This window comes from Gossypium hirsutum, chromosome A06 (genome assembly GCF_007990345.1).
Source record: "Gossypium hirsutum isolate 1008001.06 chromosome A06, Gossypium_hirsutum_v2.1, whole genome shotgun sequence".
Taxonomy (NCBI): domain Eukaryota; kingdom Viridiplantae; phylum Streptophyta; class Magnoliopsida; order Malvales; family Malvaceae; genus Gossypium; species Gossypium hirsutum.
Genome location: NC_053429.1, coordinates 120,863,628 through 120,889,647, shown reverse-complemented (window position 1 = coordinate 120,889,647; position 26,020 = coordinate 120,863,628). Strand labels below are relative to the sequence as shown.

The window sequence follows — 26,020 nt, the reverse complement described above, 5'->3', positions numbered from 1 at the left end:
ATGTTCTAAATTAAAATCTGCTTGTTGCTTTTGAATTTAAATTAAATGACATTTATACTATGCAAGTAGTAAATTGTTTTTATAGGTTTCCCTTCTAATATTACAATTATTTTCAAATAAATCTCGATTCAATCATACAAATGACTCGATATAGGAATGAACAACATTTAAACCACAAAAACAATAAAAAAAATGAAATACAGGTAAAACTAAATTAACGTATCAAAGTTAATATAAAAATTATTACCCGTAAAAAAAAGTTACAGAAATTGCCAAAATATTTCATAATCAACAAAAAAAACAAAAAAGGAAAAACAAGAAAAATATGGCGCTATTATAAAACAATGTCCGATTCTCGTTATTTGATACAAGAGGAAACAGAGAACGTTAAGCTCGAACGATCCAGCTTGAAATGCTGCATTTTCCAAGGACCTGGGAAAATAAATAACAATAAAATTAAAAAAAAAACTCTTAATCTCTCTCAAGTCTCTTCATTGAATCTTCCTTCATGAAAAAGAGTAAAAAATCCCAGAAAGGAGTAACATCCAAGGACAAAAACAAAGGAATGGGGAAGGAAAAGGAAAGGGAGAAGAAATCAAGTAGCCTTGAGAGTGGAAGCTACAATTACAAGATGTTCAGCTTCTTCAACAGGAAGTTCAAGATCAATGAAGTGGAGCCACCTTCTGACGTCAACAAGGCCTTTTCTTTATTCACCGATGATGGTTCCACACATATGACCGCCGAGCAACTTAGACGGTTCATGTCGGTCCACCAGTGTGAGGTTAGCACCCGACTCGAAGATGCTCAAAATATCATTGAACAGGTTGTGAACAGGAGACACCATATCACCAAATTCGCCAGACACACCCTCAATATTGAAGATTTCTTTTATTTTTTGCTTTCCGATGATCTCAATGGCCCCATTCGTACTCAGGTAATCTTTTTTCTTTCTCCCAATCATGGATCTTTGTTGTTGCCATTTTTTGTTTGTTGAAGTTTTGTGTTCGATGAATTATGTGAATGAAAATATGATTCTTTAACAACCCTTCAAATATACAAAATTCCTTGAGTTGTTTGTTGATTTTATAGGTTTTAAGGTGTGATAAACGAAATGTCATTTTGCAGGTACACCATGATATGAGTGCGCCATTGTCGCATTATTTCATATATACAGGGCATAATTCCTATCTAACTGGGAATCAACTCAGCAGTGATTGTAGTGAGGTTCCAATTATCAAGGCTTTGCAAAATGGTGTTCGAGTTATCGAACTTGATCTTTGGCCCTCTAAAGATGAAATTCTTGTCCTTCATGGAAGGTAATGTAAGCTTGAGTTAATCATAATCAGAACTCTGAATAGGTCTACCATATTCATTAACGGTATCTTCTTGTGTATGAAATTATAGGACCTTGACAACTCCGGTGTCATTTATCCAATGTTTGACATCCATTAAAGAGTATGCTTTTGTTAGTTCCCCTTATCCAGTTATTATTACATTGGAAGATCATCTTACTCCAGAATTGCAAGCTAAAGCTGCAGATGTTAGTCTTCCATTTTTTCCCTTTCGAGTTTTCTATTTTTCTATGATGATCGGAAATGATTTCAATCGTATATTTTTGTAGATGATCACTCAAACGTTCGAAACTATGTTATACTATCCCGAATCTGACTTAACCGAGTTCCCTTCACCGGAATCATTGAAATACCGAATCATGATTTCAACGAAACCACCAAAAGAATATCTAGAGGTCAGGTCGAAGGACGCCTCCGAAGACGAATCATCCCCAAAGGATGACTCCGATGTGGTAAGCAGAAATTTACTATGTTATTCGAATTCTAGTGTAAGTGTTCGATTAGGATATGCATCTACAAATACAGATTTGAATTCAGATAATGAGATAACATTAGTTAATATGAATGGCATTGCAGAGTGAGAGTGATCAAGAAGATGAAGACTTTAAATCATTGCAAGCCGGGGTTTCAGGATACAAGCGCTTAATAACCATACATGCAGGAAAGCCAAAGGGTTCCTTAAAGATCGCATTAAAAGAAGTTACTGATCAGGTTCGACGTCTTAGTTTGAGTGAACATCAGCTTGAAAAACTTGCCGGTTCTCATGGACTTGATATTGTAAGGTACCTATATATCGACATTCCTTTCTTCGTTTTTTTGTTGAAATATCCATGTCCGGTCCATTTTCAAACGAGTATGAAGATATAATTCTTCAAATACAACGAAAAAAACTTTTAAAAAGTTGAGCATATATTAATAATTCCGAACACTTTAAGGTTTACGCAGAGGAATATCCTACGAGTCTATCCGAAGGGTACTCGTTTTACCTCATCAAATTACAAACCAACTATCGGATGGATGCACGGAGCTCAAATGGTTGCATTTAACATGCAGGTTAGCTTGTTATTTGGATTTGGTTATAAACTTATGAGTATTGGATATGAATACATAGATCGGATATGTTTTAATCTTTGATGATGATAGTGTTAATTGTAAAACATTTGTAATAACTAGGTATGAATGTTGTTTGTATCAGGGGTATGGAAAATCACTGTGGTTGATGCATGGCATGTTTAGAGCTAACGGAGGATGTGGTTATGTGATAAAACCTGATATTTTGACTCGATCAGCTGACGAGTTGTTTGATCCCAAAGCAACACTCTTGCCTGTGCAGAAAACGTTAAAGGTGAAATATTCTATTACTCGGATTCGGATATTGTATATTCCTAATATGAATATCATCAACGCCTCATCTCTATATCTTTATTTGAATATATCCGAATATAGTCGAATATTATTATGATTTTTTTCTGTAACTTAACAGGTGAAAATATATATGGGGGATGGATGGCGGTTGGACTTTAAGCACACACATTTTGATGCATACTCTCCTCCAGACTTCTATACAAAGGTTTGACAACCATTTTAGCCGACTTACCCTATCTTACTCGGATTTAAATACGAGTTTGAGTTATGAGTATGTGTTCAATGGAAATATAATAAATTTTTTTGAAAACTTCATATATTTAGAGGGTTTTTAGAAGATTATGTCATTATATCTATGTATGAATACGTATTGGACACAATGTTGAACACGAGCTTCAGGGAATGAGTTGCAAACTGTTGCTAGGGCTCTTCTTTTTTTCTTAAAGTCCGTATTCGTTGCATATTTGGATATGAGCATGAAGTTATGATCTTCTAAATACATAATAAAGCCTTGAAATTTGTTTAGTGTTTTTGTTGTGTGTCTTCAAGGTGAGGAGAATTGGGTATTTATAAGGCATGGTTACTGTTCATCGAAGTGACGTCCTAAGTAGGTTCCATGCATGCCGACGCATATGCTGTTCTAGACTTAACACGTGTTTGCCGGTTCACTCGCTTGACTTCGCACCCTCTACTTGCGAACACCTAGGGACATGCAAACTAGGGTTGCGAGCCCTCCTCGCGAGTCCCTAATGTGCTGGTAGCAGGTCGGTAGTCTAGGTTATATTTGGGTTTCGGGTCGGTAATGGGAAATATTATAACAAAATTATACCCGAAATTGAGTATGGACCCTCAATTTTATAATACATAAATGATGATTATTTAACATTAATAATGGCAGATATACATTGTGGGAGTGCCAGCAGATGAAGCTAAAAAGAAAACAAAGATAATTGAAGATGATTGGTGTCCAGTATGGGATGAAGAATTCTCTTTTCCCTTGACTGTTCCGGAACTAGCACTGCTTCGGATTGAAGTACGCGAATACGATATATCGGAGAAGGATGACTTTGGCGGCCAAACATGTTTGCCGGTACCGGAGTTAAGAACCGGTTTCCGGTCCGTTCCTCTGCATGACAAAAAGGGAGTTAAACACAAAAATGTAAGGCTGCTAATGAGGTTTGAGTTTGTATAAAATAGTGTAGCATTATCAATTAATTCATTAACCTTAACCCTTTGTACCACAATGAAGAGAATGCATATACATACAAATAAATATATATGTATATGCAAAAAAAGTTAAGAAATGTTAAAATGTCCATGTTTCTTTTGCTCTCCTTTGAAGCAATGATGAGAAACTTTACACGCCACTGTTCTATCAATTGTAATTATTTGGTTTTATTCTGTTATTAGTCTTTGTACTTTACAAAAGTTATGGATTTAGTCCATGTTTTTAATTTGATTAATTTCAATCCTTTTACTTTTCGATTTGTTCAATTTTAGTCCTTTTACTTTCAATCTTCTAAAATAAAAAGGAAATTGAAGATTATTTTCTGTTCTCATTTGTCTAATTTCAAATTTGAGTCATGAATCATGATGGGATTTTATTGATTTTTAATGTTCTGCACGTTAAGAATGTAATATAAATAGGATAGGTCAAACTAAAGCATTAAAATATTATTCATTACACATAACGTTTATGTTATATTTTATGAGTACTAGAAAGTTGGATGTGGTTTTTAAGTTTGAGCACATTATGAACTAATTTAGAAATTTACCCTTTTATTTAAATAAAAAACATTTTTTTAAAACTCGTAAAGTCAAACTCCAAAGCTTTCCAGATAGTTCCGGTTCATGAAAGATCCAAAATATTCTTTGGCAGAAACGAAGAAGAAAAAAAAAATTATATATATATGTAGCAGATAATAAATAGGGATATTAAAAATACATTAATTAAGTCTATTGTCTTAACTTAATTGGTATCGATTTTGGTGTCAGTATAGAAAGATATGGGTTTGAGTATGTTGAAACGAATTATCTTTTTATTTAAAGGTTTGAGATAGAGGCGCTCATAAGTCGGATTGGGCCTAAGTATTATATTTTATCCAATTTGAAATATGAGTCTAAAATTTTATCCAAATTAGTTATATTTACAAAAGATTAACCTAAGCCTATTTTAGGCCTGCCCATATAATTTTATTAATTTTTTAAAAATATTTATATTATATTATTTTAATATTTAATAAAATTTTATAATTTTTTATTTACTGAAAGTTTTTATATAATCATTTTAATATTATTTTAAATATTATAGTAGTATTATATATTTAGTACATGTTTATTTTTTTAATGTGTTTTAAATTATATAATATATAAAAATAACATAATATAAAATATTATAAACTTAAAAACAGCTCGGGTCTGGTCAGACTCGGACATTGAATGTTCAAACTCGAGCTCAATACATATTTTAAACAGACCTAATTTTTTGCTTAAGTCTATTTTTTAAACTTAATAATTTTATCTAAATTCGTTTAAATTTCAAGCGGATCTTTAAATCTGAATGAGTAATTCGACTAATAAATAAGTTTAGTTATAGAGAAGCTATGAGTTTAGATGTTATATTAAAAAAAATAAGAACATATAATAAAATTTATGTTAAAAAAATACATTGATTAATAAAACGAATAAAACGCGTCTTTTACACTTTAAAAAAAAAAAACACGTCTTTCACACTGTTGAAAAAAAAAAGCAAAATGGTATACTTCAGCCAGCGATAAGAATAACAGAATCCGTCCATAAATAAATTATAAATAAAAGGACAAACACAATCTCTAAACCTACTACATATATATATAAATTCATGCTGACACGTGGCACATATCACCACACTCTTTTTTAATTTTATAAAAATGGTTTATTTTCAGTTTTAGTCCTTTTAATATGGTGAAATTTGATATTTAATCTTTATATTTTAATTTTTATCTCTATATTTTTATAATATTATTAACTAGTTAATATTGTTAACTTTTTAATTAAATTTTTATGTGATTATATATAATTTGAAATCAGTTTTTTAAATCCAAAAAGTAGAGGGATTAAAATTTAAAAAATAAAAGTAGGAGGATTGAATTTCAAATGTATAAAATATAAAGACTTAAATTCATGGTTGTTTGAATTTGGATATGATATTGAGTCCTAAATATATTAATATCGAACCAATCAGATCTTTTATTTTGATATGATTTGAAGTATATTTAGAACATTTAGATCAAATTATAAATACATGTACCTATCGACTATTACATGAACAATTCTGATCTAACATGTTAAAAAATAAATAGTGTTAATAAAATTTAGGAAGGTTAATTATTTTTTAACACGTCAAATTTAAGTTGCCCATACAATAAGTGTACACGAATTTATAAATTTAATTCATGTATCTTAAATATGCTCCATGTTAGATTCGAGCTGGTGTTTAACGCCCAAGCTTATGATTAGATTGACATAAGAACCCGATTGATACGCTATTAATACAATGAGAATTCAATTAAAATATTTTGAAGTTTGAGAATTAATTTAAAATTTTAATCATAAGACAAGGGTTTCTTGTGAAATTAACCTAAAATCTCACATAACCTATCTCGACTTATGAAAAACTAAGAGATAAAGCTTAAAGACGACAAATCGTGAAATCTTATAAACGTGAGTAACCATGGCGATGCCAACTGTCCACTGGGGTCCACGAATTAAGACTGTCTGTGGGACCCAACATGTCTCATCCTACTTTTCTGGAAAAAATAAGGAAAGATGATAAGCATAACAACAAGAACAAACCTTGGCAGTTTAGGAACTTAAAATCCAGACAGTGCAGATTCGCAGGTTGTTTTCTGGGAATTCTAGGGGAAACCCAATGTCGAAACAAACATACAGAGTGTGCTTTTGCTTCAGGAGGAGGTTTAGGGTTGCAGTGTCAGAGGCACCAGAGGAGATCAAGCAGGTGTTTGAGCAGTACTCTGAGCATGGGATGATGTCCATTGATGGACTCCACAGGTTCTTAGTTGAATTCCAGAAAGAAAATAAGGCTACCAGAGAAGATGCTCAGAAAATTGTTGATAGTGTTAAGCATTTTCATAGAAAGGGTCTAAATCTTGAAGGCTTTTTTAAGTATCTCTTTGGTGATATCAATCCTCCTCTGGCTTCTCTTGGGGTAATTTCTTTCTTAAAAAACAACTTTTTTTTCTCTTTTTTGTTGTTTAATTGTGGTTGAAATGTTGATTGGTTTGGTTCCACTTTAGATTATTATGTTTTTGGTTGGTTGCTAGGAAAATTTGGGAGAAATTGGAATTATTTAAATACTATGTGATCTTTAAGTTTACTTCCTATTTGGGTTTTCTGCGGTAAACTCAGCTGAACTTAAATTGGGAACTTTTCTTCTTATCCTTCTACTTTTGAGTTAGGGCTGTAAATTGTAATTTAGATGGACCCAAGCTGTAAAAAGCTCGAGTTTGACTTAAATTAGAAGCTTGGATCAAGCTCAATCGAGTTTTACTTTAGAGCTCAAGCTTGATTCGAAATAAAAATCGAGCTGCACAAGCTAGCTAGATTATCTTACTTGAGTTCAAACTCGATTAATCCTATAATTTATACTCTTTTTTCCTTCCATTTTTATATTGTTTTTAGGGTTTAGTTTTCCTTTTTTTGTAATTTAATTGGTATTGAATGTTTGTGTTTGGTTGCTGAGAAAATTGAGATATGTGATATTTGAGTTTATATTTCCTATTTGGGTTTCACCTTTGAGTAGGAAAATTCGGTATCTTTGTATGGGATTTAAATGAAACTAATTACTTTTTTTCAGCTTAGTAATTAGTGTATATTGGCTGAATTGCTTCGTTGCTTTCATACCTTTGAAATGCCCCGATTTCTCGGAAAATGCTTTTATTTCGAGTTAAAATATACCGTTACATGCTTTTGAACTTGTCTCAATGAAGGAAATGAATTTAGGATTGTTGTTCCCATCCGAGTTTTTGTGATACCCCTATTCACTATTCAATTTGTAATTTGGTTCACAATACAAATTCATCGATTTTCTATACTTTTGTGCTATTGTCGTTTATGTCATATTCATTTCTTTGAATTCAGGTCCACCATGATATGAATGCTCCTTTGTCACATTATTTCATACATACCGGTCACAATTCCTATCTTACTGGGAATCAACTCAGTAGTGACTGCAGCGATGTCCCAATCATACATGCACTTAAGAGAGGCGTGAGAGTGATAGAATTGGATATATGGCCAAATTCCACGAAAGATAATGTCGATGTTCTTCATGGAAGGTATATATATTCTTGAACTGCAAATCATTTTGTGAAATGATAATAAATAGTTTACCAAACTCGTAACTTCATTATAACGGTTTGCTCATTCACTTGAGCTGGTATCTCGGGCTTGTTCTATGATGAAAAAACATGACTAATTCGACTAACCATGTGAGCTCCCTCGACTATAACTAATTGTTTCTTATGTTTTAAAATTAGTAATTTTGGTTCAAGAGGAAAATGAATAATCTTCTTCGTGTAGGACTTTGACTACTCCGGTGGAACTCATCAAGTGTTTGAAGTCTATTAAGGATTATGCTTTTGTTGCGTCGGAATACCCAGTTGTTATAACACTAGAAGATCATCTTACCCCAGATCTTCAAGCTAAAGTTGCCGAGGTGAGTCTCTTGGTGCTTATTGATGGGAAATTTAAATGGCTAGTGTTACCATAATTTACGCTTCTGTGGCTAACTTCTAGATGGTGACTCAAACCTTTGGAGACATCCTGTTTTCACCTGGCTCGGAATGCCTGAAGGAATTCCCGTCTCCAGAATCATTGAAAGGACGCATAATCATATCTACTAAACCACCAAAGGAATACCTTGAGGCCAAAGAAGTTAAGGAAAATGAGAACAATTCAGAGAGGGCTAAGGCTAGTGATGAAGAAGCTTGGGGAAAAGAAGTTCCAGACCTTCTCAAAGACGATGACAAGGTCTCTAAGATCCTGAGTGTGATCTTAATACTTCAAATCGAGACTACTAGCTGTACCAGTAAAGTTTACAATTCACTTACCCCATTTAATCTTTTATGACAGAATGACTTGGGTGAAGAAGATGAGGAAGATCCCGATGAAGATGGAGATAAGCCACAGCATGCTTTAGCAGCGGAATATAAACGTTTAATTGCTATTCATGCCGGAAAGCCAAAGGGAGGATTAGAAGAGTGTCTAAAGGTGGATCCCGATAAAGTAAGACGTCTTAGCATGAGTGAGCAACAACTTGAAAAAGCTGCGATTACTCACGGAAAAGAAATTGTCAGGTATTTCGTAAACAATTTGGCAAATTACATACTAATTGTGATTTGTTTTTCGATTATATCTATATATAAATTTCCCTTTTTCTGTTGTTTGTACTGCTATAGGTTTACACAGCGGAATATTCTTAGGGTATATCCGAGGGGTACACGTGTCGACTCTTCCAATTACAACCCATTAATCGGATGGATGCATGGAGCTCAAATGGTTGCATTTAATATGCAGGTCAAATGCTGTTGATTGTCATAGACTTGCTCAAATATTAGAGTGGAATTAGACGAATGCTTACTTAAGTCGATGTATGTTAGTATGCTTCTGTGAATCCTAAGATTTGATTACTTTCTTGTTGGCTTGTAAAAGGGTTATGGAAGATCTTTATGGTTGATGCATGGAATGTTCAAAGCCAACGGGGGATGCGGATACTTGAAAAAACCCGATTTCCTATTGAATACTAAGGCAGTCTTTGATCCAACTGTCAAGTTACCGGTTAAAAAAATTTTGAAGGTTAGTGTCTTTTATGCCCATGAGATCTGAGTTCTTTGGCTTTTTTCTTTTTTTTTAAACTCCGAGTGCTAATTTCTCAATCTTGTTTTTGGAAGGTAACTATGTATATGGGCGAAGGGTGGTATTATGATTTTCATCACACTCATTTTGATGCGTATTCTCCTCCGGACTTTTATGCAAGGGTAAGTTAATAAGCCTACATATCTGGCAATACCTCCGGTAGAACCCGATCAGTGTAAAAATAACAATATTCATCTTGAAATTTGATTAATTTGTGCCCAGGTGGGGATTGCTGGAGTTCCGTTCGATTCAGTGATGAAGAAAACAAAGACATTAGAAGACAATTGGGTGCCTTGTTGGAACGAGGAATTCGAATTCCATCTAACTGTCCCAGAACTGGCTCTACTTCGGGTAGAAGTGCATGAATACGACATGTCTGAAAAGGATGACTTTGGAGGCCAAACATGCCTACCAATTTCGGAGCTAAGAAGTGGTATCCGAGCAGTTCCCCTCAACAGCCGCAAGGGCGAGAAGTACAGCTCTGTAAAGCTCCTCATGCGCTTCGAATTCATCGATCCATAGGCACCCAAAGTTGAGTTCTGGTCCATACTTCCAAACCAACCTTCAATCTGTTTGACGGGATGTGAGCTTGTGTGCAGTTTTACCTTATACATTACATGTTTGCTGCTTGTTTTTATTACTCGGACTTGGGTGCGATGTTTTTAATTTTTTCCTTCTTTTTCTCGAATTGCTTCTATCATTGCTGTGTGTAAATTAGCCATGTTTGTAATTATTTCTCGGAATCTTACCGTTTATTGTTTAATTAGCAAATGAAATAATCCCGTATTTGAATGTTTTTCGAATTTATTGCATATATTCATGCTACTTTTATCTCAATTTTTACTATTTAAAAATTAATCTAATTAATAGAATTATCAAACAATTATAACTGATGTGTCACATATATTTTATACTGATGTACATGAACTTATTATAGAGTAATTTTACCTAAATATGCTAATTATATTAGTTTATTGTTTTATTATAAATCAAAATATAAAACTAATAAAAACTAAATATGTAAATATATTATCGAATTTATAAATTTATAATTGCAAGTAACAGAAAAGGTACTTAACATTTACTCTTTTGATAAATTGGCTTTTTTTTTTTGTTATGGAGCAATTTTACCATTCACATTTCAATTTCAAGTCAAATTACGTAAGCTAATTAAGTGGTATACGATATGCATATGCATTTTCGAACTCCTAATAACTTATGCATTTTGTTTATCATTTTTGACTAGACGATCCATTAATCCAACTGGCGGAAGATTATAAATGGATAAATTTTTTTGGTTTTTATTAGAGATTAGGAATAGATGAACTTTCTATAGGGCCCATTTTATTGATATGATTTATCACCACTTTAGCGATTTTGACGGCTTGGCCAGTTACTCAAGATTCGCGATTATTTCATTTCCTGATGCTAGCAATGTACAATGGTCAAATGTTTTTGGTTTTATCTGGTATATTATGGGTAAAATTACCACAAAACCCATTTTATTATATTTTGGATATCGTTTTAGTGTTTTTTTATTGAAAAAATAGATAAATTAGCCACCATAAGCAAAACAGTTTCTCCATAAAATCGCACTATTAAATGTTTTTTTGTTTATATATAATATATAATAACAAATTTAACCATCAACTTTTATACATTTATTCATTTTGAATCCTATTCTTTTAATTTAATGTTTTTTTAAACAATTTCATTATAGATTTTGATCATATCTGTTCTTTTTGATACAATGCCTAAAACTACCCATAGTCCCTCCTATAATTGCTCATGGGCCGAGCCATCCAGCTCGAAAAATGAGAGGGTTTGAATAAAAATATAAGCCCGAAAAATAGACTTTGATAAAAAATAATTCTCGTTTAGAAAGTAGGCCGGGCCTTAGGTAAAGCTTTTCTGGCCCAAGTCCGATCTGACCGGAATATGCAAAAAGAACTATTTTTTTTACTATTTTGTTGCTATTTTGTTTTTATTTATTTATTACTATTTTGCTATCATTTTACTATTATTGTGCTACTATTTTGTTATTATTTTTAATTTTGTTACATTTTAAAGGAATTTACTTGTTAAGTTGTGCTATTTAAGTATACATTTTTTAAAAATTTATTTTTAATTTCTTGGAAAATATTTATTTTAATATTTTTGATATATTATATATTTTTTAAAATTATATAAAAAATTAATATGAATTCGACCGGACCCGAGTTTTAACATTTTTATCTTGGCCGGACTTGGATAAAATTTTAGGCCCAGCCCGAGTCGGCTTATGAGTACTTCTAGTCCCTCCCCAACTTGTAAATATAAGGATAATGCGCTTCAACATATTTAAACTCACGTCTTCTTACATTAATAATAAATTAATAATAATATTCATACCAATCGAGTTAAAACTTCAATTTACCAAAAGGGTAAACATTAAATATTTTTTGTTATTATATTTTTATTATTCAAATTTAATTGTCCAACACATTTGAATATCTCAATTTGTTGCGAAAATAATTCCATTGTCCGAGTTTGTAAATCAGCAAAAAGGAAAATCGAATTAATTAATATCCAATAATATCTGGGCCGTTCATCACAATTGGACGTGATTTTTTGAATATCTCAAAAAAGAGAGCCGTCTAAATCATCACTCTGAAAACCCGGCAAAATCCGATTCCTCTGAGATAAGTTCAAATCCAAGAAATGAACACAACGGCCAACTACCACCCGCCACCGTCATCGCAACCGCCATTCTCGGACTCGGACCTGGACTCGGACTCCGATTCCGAGAACTTCCAAGTCGGATCCGATCTCTCAAACTCTATTTTCAAAACCTACCTTGAATTTTCCTCATCTTCGTCATCATCATCTTCGATCACAGCCGTTGATCTGTCCAAGATCCAATCATTCTTAACCTCTTCCTCCTCCGGCGCTTTATCATGCCTCATTTGCCTCGAACGGATCCGTCCCTCTGATCCGACGTGGTCTTGCTCGTCCCTCTGCTTCGCTCTCTTCCACCTCCTCTGCATTCAATCATGGGCCCGCCAATCTTCTGACCTTTCAGCAGCACGCGCCGCTGCACGTCTCCCTATCACCGCAGAAACCGCCGCCAAACAAGCCACCTGGAACTGCCCCAAGTGCCGCTCCTCCTACTCCAAATCTGAAATCCCTAGATGTTACCTTTGCTTCTGCGGTAAGCTCCGAGATCCTCCGTCTGACAACCCGTGGATCCTCCCTCACTCTTGCGGCGAAATATGTAACCGCCCGTTGCCAAACAATTGCGGTCACTTTTGCCTCCTTTTGTGCCACCCTGGTCCCTGCCCATCCTGCCCGAAATCCGTCAAAGCGCGTTGCTTTTGCGGCTCCGTCGAAGATTTCCGCCGTTGCGGTTTCAAAAACTTTTCCTGTAACAAACTTTGTAAGAAGCGTTTAGATTGTAACAAACATAACTGCTCCGAAATCTGTCATCCAGGCACGTGCCCTCCTTGCCGTGCACGTGAGACTTACCGTTGCCGGTGTGGTAAAAAGGAAGAAGAGAAAGATTGTTGTGACCGGGATTATCGCTGCGAAAATGAGTGTAAAAAGTTGCTTAACTGTGGAAAGCATGTTTGTAAAAGAGGATGCCACGGGGGAGATTGCGGGGAGTGTCCATTGCAAGGAAATAGGACATGTCCTTGCGGGAAAAGAATTTATGAAGGGCTGCCCTGTGATGGGGTGGCTCCGGTTTGCGGTGCAACTTGTAATAAGCTGTTGAATTGTGGTTTCCATAGGTGTCCCGAGCGGTGTCACAAAGGATCTTGTGTGGAGACTTGTAGGACTATGGTTAAGAAGGCGTGCCGGTGTGGAGGATTGAAGAAAGAGGTAGCAAATGTTTGATTGATTGCTTTTTGTTACTGTTCGTGGAATTTTCGTGATTCTTTTAACTGAATTTAATGTAGGTTCCTTGCTATCAAGATTTGTCATGTGAAAGGAAGTGTTTGAGAATGAGGGATTGCGGACGCCATGCTTGTAAACGTCGTTGTTGTGATGGAGATTGTCCGCCATGTTCAGAGGTGTTGTGTTTTATTGTCTTGTTTTTTACTTTTGTTGAAATTTTTTTTGCCTGTTAAATGTTATAGAATTATGGATGCTTCAGGTTTGTGATAAGAGGCTTCGCTGCAAGAACCACAAATGCCCTGCTCCTTGCCATAGGTATGCTACATGATTAAGTTTTATTACTTACTTTTCTTTTAAGTGTCTGTAGGGCAATAAAATTGTTATAGTGGGACAATGATAAACAAAGAGAACTGCCTAGCAATTTTGTCATTGCTGTTCTAAATGGAATAATTATCCCTTCTCTAAACTTTTCAAAGTGAAAATCTAGTTGGCTTTGTCATGTTATTATAATCTTGGCAGCTATAGGAGAAAAGAAAGGCTCAGATGCTATACATTCTTTGCTTTGAGTACTTATCCAGCAGGAAAAATGTGCTGACTATGAGTTTTCATTATTGTAGAGGTGCCTGTGCTCCCTGTCCAATTATGGTGACAATTTCATGTGCATGTGGTGAGACACACTTTGAGGTGAGAGTTCATTTATCACAGATTCTATGTTCATTTGCAGATGGTTGTATTACTGCATTCAAGCATTCAGATCTCGTATTATGGCTATATAGTGTCTTAGTTGAGTTGATGATGGGTTTGTGGTAATTTGGCAAATTGCTTCTCAATGTTATTTATATGTTTATCTGCTGCTAATATAAGCCACCTTTCGACATTTTGTGATGGTTTCTTTCTACTAGGTTCCTTGTGGTACTGAGATGGATCACAAGCCTCCTAAATGCCGTAAATTATGTAAGATAGCTCCTTTGTGCAGGCATGCATCAACCAGTAAGGTACTATTAAGATTCTTTACCTCTGTATATTCTTGCTGGAGCTTATTTATGTTGTAGCTTCCTTGTGTCTGTTATATGAAGCTTTTGATAGTAACGTGACCTTGCCCAAGTTTTAATCTTATGCTAGGATTACATGTTATCTGCAATCATCACGATTATTTCATTCATTTCTATGCATGATAACTTTCATGGCTTAGCTACTGCATATGTCTTAGAACTTATGTTATTAGCTAGTATTGTCATATTAATAAATCCATAATTTTTTATCATGTTTAAAAGTCTCTATATTGCACGTGTCTCTCATAAAGTGATTGTCTCTGTTTTCTTTATAACTTAGCATAAACAAAGTATATGGCATATTTTGCTCAAGTTCTCCTAGCCAATAATTCTCATCCCTTTTTTACCAGCCGCACAGATGCCACTATGGAGCTTGCCCCCCATGTCGGGCACCTTGTGAAGAAGAATATCCATGTGGTCATAAGTGCAACTTAAGGTTTTCCAAATAGCTTTTTGATATTCAAGGTGTGACTTCAAACTTTACATATGTCTCTGTTAGCTAATTTAGTTTTATTTCCTTCTGATATTCCAGGTGTCATGGGCCAAGACCTCCTCCCAATCCAGAATTCACATTGAAACCCAAGAAAAAGAAATCAAATCATCAGACAGAGTGCACTCCAGGCACCCCTTGCCCTCCTTGCCCAGAACTTGTTTGGAGACCATGTGTTGGCGAGCACTTTGGAGCAGAGAGGATGGTTGGTTTTACTTCTTTTTAAGGCCGTGTATTTCATTTTGAACTAATTCTTCTTCCTTGTTTCAGATGGTTTGCTCCAATACAACACGATTTTCTTGTGATAATTTATGTGGAAATCTTCTTCCTTGTGGCAATCATTATTGTACAAAAACTTGCCATCCCCTGGAGACCCAGCCTTCTTCATCAGGACATCAGAAAAGAAGTGAATCTTGTGAAGTGTGTAATCTCCCTTGCCAGAAGGTGGTAAACCCGTTATTGTTCTCATTTATTCTATTTATGATATTTGACTCCTTCTAATCTTTTTTCCCTGCTTTGCTCTCTTGGTCTCTTGAGTGCTTTAAACTTTAAAGACATATAAGGCTGCTATCAAGAACTCATAGTCACCTCAGTTTATCTAGTTACAAGAAACTGTATTTAATAAGGGGAATCTGATTGCCTTATCTTTTAAACATGTCCCCAGGTGAGGATGCCTAAATGTTCGCACCCCTGCTCCCTACCTTGTCATCCCGGAGAATGCCTTCCTTGCAAAGTGCTCGTGAAACGGTCGTGTCACTGTGGTGCAATGGTCCATGCATTTGAGTGCATCCATTATAACAATTTATCTGAAAAGGATCAAGTGGCTGCTCGCTCATGTGGGGGCCCTTGCCATAGGTAGTTTATAGATATATTCTTGCTCTCTGTCCTGCTGCAGTTGCTTTTTAGGTTGTTGGATTGTTTTTCATTAGCCTGATATAATTGAGATATATGATAAATTCTTTTGAAACTTGTGCTGCAGAAAGCTGCCTAACTGTACGCATTTATGTCCTGAAATATGCCATGTTGATAAATGCCCAGCCCCTGATAAGTGCAGCAAAAAGGTAATAAATTTTAATTAATTGACTATATCACTGATAAGTAAGAAAATTTCTATATTTCAGATATTTCGGTGAATGATTTCCCTTCAACTTACAGCAACATTATATAATTGAGTTCACAATCAAAATTTAAAGTGTTGTTAACTTCCTATTCAATCTCCATCTTCTATGTGCCAGGTTACTGTTCGCTGTAAATGCCAAACCTTGAAGAAGGAATGGATATGCCAAGATGTTCAGGCTGCATATCGTGATACTGGTAATGACCCCAAAGATATACCAAAGAATCAGTTTGGGCTTGGACTTCTGCCTTGCAATTCAGATTGTAAGAGCAAAGTACAGGAGGTTGAGTCAGCTCTACAATTGCGTAAACCTAAGGTTCTGGAGGTAAGATCTTTTAAATTGAGTTAGCATTTTTCAACTCCTCTTTCATCATTCATTTGCTTTGGAGCTTACGTATTTTAGATTACTTTGAAGCTTTCAAGATTTTGGTTTATGACTTTTTGAAAACGGCATGCATTGCATGCGTAGTGATTCAAGCATCTTCGGTAATCACGTGTAACATGATAGGCAGCCTGGTGAAATAGAGCCTGATAGAGTATCAATTTCCTTTCTACAGTTACTAGAAATAGGAGTATTTCTTATACTTTTAGTTGTCACGTTTTATAGTAACAAGGAATTCTGCCTGCATTTCCCTTTGTGAAACCCGAATTTCCTCATTCCTTTCATCGAGTAATCCTCCTTTGAGTCAGAATTTGTGGATGTTGCTGAGGTAATTGCCATTGTGGAGACATCTTAATCTCAAGAAATTCAGCCTACCATCTTGTTACATTTTATGCTATTATCATGGATTCTAGGAGTTGATGATGCTAGCCTTTTCTAAATTAGCAATCAACCCATAAAAGCAATCTCCAATTTTCAGAGATTTATCATCGGGTTTTCACAAAAAAAATGGGTGGGGCTGCTTTGGAATTTGGTTGGAAACTGCTTGGCCTACCAAGAGAGTCTCGTACTTGTTTTGTATTCTATTTGTTAAATAGTTACAATTTCAGTATCCGGTTGCAAACTGGTACAAAAAAATTATTTGCATCGTTCTTTATTGTCATGCATGCTGTAACCTTCCTTGCATGCATGCTTATAATGTTTTACCCTTGCATCATTTATTGAAGAAAAAAGAGCCAGAAAACGAAAAGCATGGGCCAAAGCGCAGAAAACGGCGGGATCGGATTCAAGAGGGCAAGCAAGTTTCAAGATTTCAGGTATGTTGTTCTATTCACAAGCTCAATAAGCATTTCCTAGTCAGTTTTCCTTGCCTAACAACATTAATTTCCAGCAGGAATTTGTTGCCAGCGTGAAGCGTCTGCTTTTATTTATCATTATCGGAGCAGCTCTGATTGCAGTCACATATTACAGTTACAAAGGTCTCTTACAACTCTCAGATTGGATGAATGAAGTTGAACTGCAACGAGCAAGACGAAGACGTTCACGATTCTGATCTCTCTCGGCCTTAGGCGCTACTCTTGGATTGGGTGAATGAAGCTGAACTGCAACTGGCAGAAAGAAGACCACCTCGAATCTGACCCATCTTCAACCTTTTAACATATTACAGTTACAAAGGTCTCAGGAGATTTGGTTTGGCTGGAATTTTTTTTCTTTTTATGATAAGGGGGGTTATCAAATATCAAATTGAAGATTTGATGCCAAGTTCTTCGCTACTCCACTCGAGGTTCATCCAACGAATCTAATCGTTCTCGGGCTTCTTGTTTGAATTTTTGTTACTCTATACTAGTGGTTCAGTCTATGAGTCTGATCCTTTTCGGGCTCTTTTATTATTGGATTTTGTTACATAATCTACGAGCTCGACGTTCACCCAATTCATCTATAAACTTGGGGAGCGAATGAAAGTTCAGAGTTTTCCTTCAGTTTCTCATTTGCGCTTTAAACTATTTTAGCACTAATACTCAAAAGGTTTTTTTTTTTTTAATGAAGAATTTTGAATCGGATCTGTAACAAGGCTATGATAATATCTAAAAAAGATGTACTTATTGACGGGCTGGTCTAGTCATAACCCACATGCCTAAGCTTGTTTCAAATATTCAAATTATTGTTCAAAAGTAGTTTTACGTCAAGGTTATTTATTTTATGCCCCTTCAATCGATTTTTTTTTAGATTTAAAAAATGAATTGAAAATGTGGTAAGTGTAAATTTCATTTATATAATAATTATTTTTAATTTATTAAGTAATAATTCAATTCGGACTTCAAACAGTTGGATCGATAACTCAATATTTAATATAATTTTGATTATTTTAATAATAATCTTCTTATTCTAAATATGTTTCATTTTCTCCAAACATAGACCATGACCCAAAACATTGAAATATTAATTGAGTGAAGACTGATGAACCAAATTGTTGGCACCAACTGAAGTCCCATTCTCTTTTCTCACTTTTTCTAATAATCCGGAATTTGGGCAGCATAAAATATAATCTATAAACCACCTTCCCACCTTGACACCTGTCTAGGTTTTCATTTTTCTTTTTCTTCTCATAAGAAAATTGTCAAATCTCGCTTTTGATTTTTCCACTAAAATTAAGATTTTATTTTTTTATAAAGGAAGGTCTTTTACTTTGACACGTGTTTAGGACTTTCTTTTCATCAAATATCATTTTTGCTCCCTCTACTATACTTAAAATTAAAATTTAATCGTTATACTTAAATTCTACAATAATTTGGTCTCTTTTTAATATTATTAAACACTATGATCAAATTTTTTACATGGATTTTTAAAATATATATTATACTAACAAAAAAATTATTTTAGAATTATGAGTTTGAATAAGTTTTTTAAATTTTTTATAAATTATATAATACTATTTAAATTTTAATTTTGGTCCTTGTACTATGCTCAAATTTAATATTTAATATTTATATTTCAACTTTTTGGCATAATTTTTTATTTCTATTTTTTCAATTTCTTTAATTAGCCCAAATAATTTATTTCGATTAAAATGACGATGTAACTTTTGAGAATTGTTAACATTGTTAAAATTATTTATTAAATTCACGTTTATTGCAATTTCTTTTTTTATTACATGGTTGCCGCGTGAGGTTTTTTTATTTTAAAATGATAAAAAAAATGTTAATGATTGAATCTAAATTTTTAAATTTAAAAGTTAGACTAATTTCTTTAAAAAATAATATTATTTTGTTTTTAAGTCATTGTTACCATGTCCCAAAACACATTTTTATTGTATTTCATATTTTTTTGTATAATTTATCATAATTTTTTAATTCAATTTAATTTTACTTTCCCTAAAAAATAAATGTACGTGCTTAAAATATTGAAATAATAATTTTTAAATTTAAATAAAATTATATTAATTTATAATATTATTTAAATCTCCGGATATATAAATCTAGTAATTCTTTTAAAGTAGAAAAATAAAAAAAAATATAACATGTAACATTTTCTTTTTAATTCAGTTATGAATTTTAAAATATTTCCAAGAAATATATTGTAGATGAGAGAAAATCTCAAATTTAGTTTTAAAGATTACTAATAATCAAAATCAAAATCCATATCCAAAAATTTATAATTAATAATTAAATTTAAAGTTGAATATTAAAATAAAACTCATTTTTTATTAAATGAAAAAAATCAAAATTTATGTCTTCAAATTAAATTATTGCTCCGAAATTAGGCAAAAGGAAAGAGGTTGTTATATCAACGGCCAAATAGGCCACCACCACCTTATCTGGCATTGCCCAACATTTAATTTCATTCAATTTTATAAATTTTTTCTTAGGTTATATTAATTTCGACATTCATAAATAAAAATATGCTTTCGGGCACCGTTTCTATTAATGAATAATTGAAGTGCTAGATCCCCAATTTATTTTTTTTCAATAAAAAGAGGAACTTGAATATTGACCGTACACGTGTAGGGATGATTAAGACAACAACTATGCCTAATTTGCATTGACCAAAAGTCTTAACTAAATCCAAACCTCATCTTTCTTTTCTAATTCAAAGTCAATGAATTTTTTATTATTATCTATTTTTCTTACTTTTTCACTATACTCATGTTTAAAATATTTATATTTTAATAATCTATTATTTTATGTTCGGATTCGAAATTATTCCTCCCAAAACAATATTATAATTAAGTTAGTGAAATATAAAATAAAACGACTTTAGAAAGCTTAAGTTTAAGTCCCCGTCTTTGTTTGTTGTTAGGTTGACTGACTTGTCTTTGTCTCTCTTTTTTGCTTCTTGGTGCGAAATCAAAACCCCAAATGGTCAAAATTTTGAACCATTTCCCAATTATAAAAAAACATAAATAAAAAATAAAAAATTGTAAAAGGCCAACAGAAACAAATGATGTAAGCATTTCTTCTTGTTGTCAGTGTTCAAAAAAAGCATCTTGAAAATTCTATCCTTTTTACAACCCAAAAGCTATGCCTGCCCTGCCTAAAACAAAATTTAATTTTTTTTAATAAAAAAAATCACTCTGAAACAATGGAGAAAGCACCACTTGAGATGCTGCCATGGCTGCCATCACAAACAGTCAAAGCTCTTTCCAAATTTGAAACAATATCACCAATTGTAGGCCTATCTTTACCTTCCAAATTCACACAATGCATTGCTGTATAAGCCATAAGTTCTACTGCCTCTGCTTCATTAAGCTCAGGTGGTCCAACCCTAGGGTCTAATACCTTCACTACTTCACCATTCATAATTGCAGGCACTGTATAATCAACTAAGCTCACTGGTGTCCCTCCACTTTCGCTCTCCTTGAATATGGCTCTTTTCCCTGTTAGAAGCTCTAGCATTACGACTCCGAGTCCATATACATCGCTCTTTGTTGTTAATACGTTTAATCCGTAGTTTTCGGGATCGATGTAACCGACTGTTCCGGCTGCTTTTGTTGGCTTGTAATCTCGGTCTGATTCCGGTCCCATCATCGAGAGTCCGAAATCTGAAACTCTTGCTGTCCAATTCGCATCGAGTAATATGTTGGAAGACTTTATATCTCTATGTATTATAGGGGGAACTGCATAGTTGTGAAGGTATTCAATCCCTCGAGCCGCGTCGAGTGCGATTTTGATCCTCATTTTCCAGGAATTAAGTAAACTGCTGGATTTCTCGATGTTGTTCTTATCATGTAAGTGGTCGTAAAGTGCTCCATTCTTCATGTATTCGTAAACTAAAAGCCTTTCATCCATTTCTTCACAATATCCAACAAGTCTAACCAAATGCTTGTGGTGAAGCCTTGATAAGAAGGATAATTCGGACTCAAATGCAATCTCTTTCTCTTGATATTTCTTCATTTTTGAGCCGGTTTCGCCTCGTTTGATTGCTACTTCACAACCGTCCGACAGTTTTCCTTTGTAAACAACCCCGTAACTCCCTGCACCAATCTTGTTTTCTAATGAGAAACCATTGGTTGCTGCAACAAGTTCAGCAAAGCTGAATTCCTCGGCTTTATCAGCGTGTTTCGATGATGTTCCGCTTCGTTGACGAATCATTGATGGTCCACTTCGTTGACGCTTCATTGCTCTCGAACTTTGCCGTCTAATCCTCAACGACCTCGAAGGAGGACTGTTGTTCGATCCAGGACCGCCATTCGAGCCTGCTTGAGTGATTGTTGGCTGAACTGAATTATGAACTTTCTTTTTCCCAAAACAAACACCAGTCCATAAACAATAAATAGCACTGCAAATCCCCATAAAACCTCCAATCGATCCAACTATGGCAAATGCCAACAACCCTCTTCTCAACTCTCGAGACGGCCTCGATACTTTCGGTGATGGAGCCACCGGAGACGGTGGTGATGCGGTGGTGATGTTAAAACAGGGCTTACAAATGTTACCAGAACCAGAACAAAGCCTATTCGACTCAGGATATATCCCACACTCACTGCAAAAAGATTGAACACAAGGCCCTGGTAAAACCTCCGCCATTAAAGGTAACTCAAAAGAATAATTTGAATTGAACCCGTTGTTCCCAGGCCACCCGGGACCCCAACAAACTATAGATAAATTCTTAGTTGTTAACCCACAAGTGAAATTTAAGCCTGCAACAATGGATTCGAACTCGATGTCTTCAATGGCGGACTCAGTCATGGAACCCCAACAAACAACCGTGCCATTCAATCTTCTAATCCCACAACTAAACCCTTCACCGAGAGCTAACCATGAAGCAAAGCGTAACCCTTTGTTTAATGGAACATTGAGTTGACCTGCCGAGTTATTTCCTTTACAAACTAAATCGCCAACCGAGTTCACTCCACAGACATGGGAAACCCCAGCTTCGATATTTGCCATTGACATGTTCCCGAACTGCCTTTCGATGTCTGTCGATACTACCGAGTTACTTCCCCAACAAGCAACTCGGTTGTTTTGACTCAGTACAATCCCACAAGAGAACCCAAATCCGGACGTGATTTTACCCATTGTGTAATTGCGATTGGGTAGCTCTCCGACGTCGTTGCGGTTGTTTCCGTCAGGTCTCCAACAGGCGACGGGCTGCGACGTGTTCGTCGTCGTTGCGCAAATCCTTTCGTCGCCGATGGAGAGGGATTGAAGGAAAACGGTGTCGTTAACGTAGAGACGTTTAACGGGGTAATTCGGGGCGTCCGTTTCCCAGCAGAGGAGGCTGTAACCGCCGGAACGGAGGGCGCACAGGTTGGTTTCACCACCGGCGACGGTGAAGTATGAAACGTTGGGGAGAATCGGGACAGGGGCGATTGAGGAAGAGGTGTTTTCGCCGGCGCGGTAGCAGATAATGCGTTCAGTCGGCTGTGCGGCTACGATTCCGCATACGGTGGCGGTTCCGTAGGCGACGGCGAGCGTCAAGCCGGAGCCCAAGGCATGAGTTAACGGCGGGAAGGAGATAACGGCTAGGGAACTGACGGCAAAGAGGAGAGGGAAGAAAAGTTTCGTCATTTAAAAAAGTGGAAGATGACGGCGGAAGAAGTGGCGTTTCCGTCCGTCAGCTTCATTTGGGAAGAGAAAGTGAGAAGAAATTAAATGAACGGAAAAATCAAAGTTTTAGAGAGAGAAACTAATGAAACGGAGAGTTTCAAAATTAAAAGCGTTTTAAGAAGAAAGAGAATGAGGCCGTGTTTGGAACCGTCCTCTTTTAATTCCCACCTTATTTTTTAACTGTCATATAAAATTTTAATGATGTAAAATTTAAATTTACCATATCAACACTTTTTAAAGCTTGAGTGTCATATACAATGTTCTAAGCATGATAAATGATTGAATTAAAATTATAATTTTCGATTCAATCATTTTGATTAGTTAGAATTTTATAAAAACTTTTTTTTAAGTATTAAATTGGTTAAGCTTGTTTAACTATTGATTTTTTGTTTTGATTTTCAATTTTTATTGGTTTCAAGTAACTCCCTATTCAATCGGTTCAACTTCTTTGTTCAAATCAATGTATCTATCGGTTCTCAATCTTATCGATCCAGCAGACCGATCCAATCGTGTTCCAAGAATATTGGTTGCGTCGTTAAATATTAACAGAACCCAAGTTCAATAATCAAAATAGATTTAGTTGTCAAATTCAAGTATTAAAGTGGATTTAATTATCAAGTTTAAGGACCAAAAATTATATTATCCTAATAAATAATATCATTTTGAGGGGTTTTTTAAAATCTTTTTATATCTTTTATATTACAAGATAAAAAAATACAAACGTAATTATGTTTGAACTCAAATAATTAAGGTTGACAATTGAACTTAAAATTTACACCTTCTTGTAATTATAAAAAAATTTGTATATGCTAGATTAGATAATTTTAAGAACATCATAATTGTTCAAGTAATGTTTGGTAGTATAAATTGTAATTAAATAATTCTATAAGTTTATATTTTTAAAAAATACTAATTATTATAAAAATACAATAATAATTGAGGAAATAAATTACTAAAGACGAAGTTAACAAAAAAAAACGGTATACACTTTTATCTAACTATTTTAAAATTTTGTATTTGTTGAGTTTTTTCCTTTTTAATATTAAATATATACTTCTTGTTACCATTTGCTTATCACTGGCAATGTATAAATAACTTATAATAAATAATATATAATTTAATTAAAATTAATATAAATAATTTATAATAAATTGGTAGGTCAAAGTGTATGAAAAATTATTTCTCACCAATAGAATTTTCATATTATTTAAACGAAATTAGAAAAATAACATGAAAGTATATTTTAAAATTATATGTTCTAAAATTTAAAATATTATTATATAAAAATAACTTCTTAAAACTCAAATCTTGTGCAGGTGTATTTGGAAAACCATAAGATAATTGAATTTTAGTGTAATTATTTGTAATTGTCCCAATTCTCACGCTCCCTTAGTAATTGAATAGTGTAATCGCGATGCTCCAATTGTACTTAATTCAATAGGATTCACTAATTACATTAATTACCCAAGTATGTCACATAAGTGTAATTACAAGCAATTACACTTAAATCCAATTACTAAATGATTTTCCAAGCACAATAAGTTCAACATTTCTATTTTGTCATTTCAATTAAAGTTTCATTTGTTTTTATATCAATTTTTTTTTGGGTAAAAAATACAAAAGAAACTTTTACATCCAGATCATTCTAGCTTAGTCAAACCCTCTAAATCATCATTAGTAAATTTCAAAACATAATCAAGTCGTTGCAGGAAACTATAAAATCCTATCCCCCAACCAAGGGCATGTCTAGCTAATGCATATGCAACTTTTTTTCCTTCCTTTTTGACATGTTGTATATTTACTTCCCATTGGTTTTGAATCAAACGCTTGACATCCCGAGCCACTGCAAAATGGGAAAACTCTGACATAGGAGTCAACAACATATGAACAACCTCTAAGCTGTTCAATTCAAGAATCACATTCCTTGCTCCTATATTGCCAAGCTTGCCGTAATCCATTGTATGCTCCCCATAGCTTGACTTCAACAGTAGAACAAATTCCAATCTTTCGGGTAAATCCCATCTTCCATCTTCCATGATCGTCTTTAATAACACCACCAGATGATGCGTGATCAGTCTCCAACATCCTTGCACCATCTATGTTCACTTTATACCATTTCACTTTCGGTAACCTCCAACAACTTTCCCTACCATATTTGATGAATCGTTTATCAATGCCCTTTATTTATTTTTAAACATATGGTATGTGTATCATAATCTAGTTTTATTTATTTATTGGATAAAAAACTTAAAGGAAAAATACTTAAAAGCCCTTAAAATTTAATAAAAAAATATCTATTACGTAGCGTTGATGTTTTTCAATGTTATGATTCCAATGAAATGATAACAAAATAACTTCATGTTAAAAAAAAAAATTGATGAATCTCTTGAATGCAAATGGAGAAAGAGGAAGGAGGAGAAAAAAGAGAGAAGAGATAAGGATGAAATTGAATGAAAATAAGGACTTAATGTGAAAGAAAAAAAATCATGACATAATATTATTGAGAGAAACTATATCTTACGTGGTACTTAATAATTTTTTATAAGGTAAATGTCTCTTACAATAAATTTAACATTAATCTAAAACTTAATTTATCCTTTTGGTTTAATAGTAGTATTTATTTTGATCAATTTCTATAATCTGTCCAATCACTTTTCTCAATTTGCAGAATTGGTCCTTACATCACAAGTTTGTAAATATCATTCCATTTGTCATCTCTCATTAGCTTGTGTAGTTTGAAATTGAAGCATGACAATGAAGAACAAATAAAAACATGAAAGCACAACATGTCAAGTCAAAACCACTTTATCAATGCCAACTCATAATAAAATTAAATATTCAAGAACTTATTAAAAGGTTAAAAAAATTTAAATTTTCTAAAAATAACTAAAAATTGTTTTTTTTTAAAAATAACATAAAATTAAAACCA

At 34.0% G+C, this 26,020-nt stretch overlaps 4 protein-coding genes across 5 annotated transcripts; 3 read left to right on the top strand and 1 right to left on the bottom strand.

The window, feature by feature from the left end:
• Window positions 1-385: 385 nt before the first annotated feature.
• On the top strand, window positions 386-4,050 carry LOC121230739 (phosphoinositide phospholipase C 6). The gene is made up of 9 exons (XM_041116047.1): window positions 386-934; window positions 1,126-1,316; window positions 1,405-1,540; window positions 1,622-1,804; window positions 1,929-2,134; window positions 2,288-2,405; window positions 2,548-2,697; window positions 2,836-2,922; window positions 3,616-4,050. Exons 1-9 carry the CDS (start codon window positions 509-511, stop codon window positions 3,907-3,909), a joined length of 1,791 nt encoding a protein of 596 aa, XP_040971981.1. The 5' UTR covers window positions 386-508; the 3' UTR covers window positions 3,910-4,050.
• A 2,457-nt stretch (window positions 4,051-6,507) lies between these two features.
• LOC121230738 (phosphoinositide phospholipase C 2) lies at window positions 6,508-10,435 on the top strand. The gene is made up of 9 exons (XM_041116046.1): window positions 6,508-6,924; window positions 7,857-8,053; window positions 8,298-8,433; window positions 8,514-8,747; window positions 8,850-9,073; window positions 9,176-9,293; window positions 9,429-9,572; window positions 9,668-9,754; window positions 9,855-10,435. The coding sequence occupies exons 1-9, from the start codon at window positions 6,628-6,630 to the stop codon at window positions 10,152-10,154; spliced, it is 1,737 nt and encodes a 578-aa protein (XP_040971980.1). The 5' UTR covers window positions 6,508-6,627; the 3' UTR covers window positions 10,155-10,435.
• Window positions 10,436-12,229: 1,794 nt separating this feature from the next.
• Window positions 12,230-18,024, top strand: LOC121230737 (NF-X1-type zinc finger protein NFXL2). 2 transcript variants are annotated; one of them, XM_041116045.1, is made up of 13 exons: window positions 12,230-13,490; window positions 13,568-13,681; window positions 13,765-13,820; window positions 14,123-14,189; window positions 14,408-14,500; window positions 14,908-14,993; window positions 15,090-15,252; window positions 15,318-15,491; window positions 15,712-15,902; window positions 16,027-16,108; window positions 16,283-16,489; window positions 17,272-17,361; window positions 17,439-18,024. In XM_041116045.1, exons 1-13 carry the CDS (start codon window positions 12,333-12,335, stop codon window positions 17,595-17,597), a joined length of 2,640 nt encoding a protein of 879 aa, XP_040971979.1. In that variant the 5' UTR covers window positions 12,230-12,332; the 3' UTR covers window positions 17,598-18,024. The 2 variants fall into 2 exon arrangements, with proteins under 2 accessions (XP_040971979.1, XP_040971978.1); XM_041116044.1 differs by having other exon boundaries at window positions 17,436-18,024.
• A 2,464-nt stretch (window positions 18,025-20,488) lies between these two features.
• Window positions 20,489-23,321, bottom strand: LOC107899834 (putative serine/threonine-protein kinase-like protein CCR3). Its single transcript, XM_016825584.2, has one exon. It carries the CDS (start codon window positions 23,050-23,052, stop codon window positions 20,611-20,613), a length of 2,442 nt encoding a protein of 813 aa, XP_016681073.2. The 5' UTR covers window positions 23,053-23,321; the 3' UTR covers window positions 20,489-20,610.
• Window positions 23,322-26,020: the final 2,699 nt, after the last annotated feature.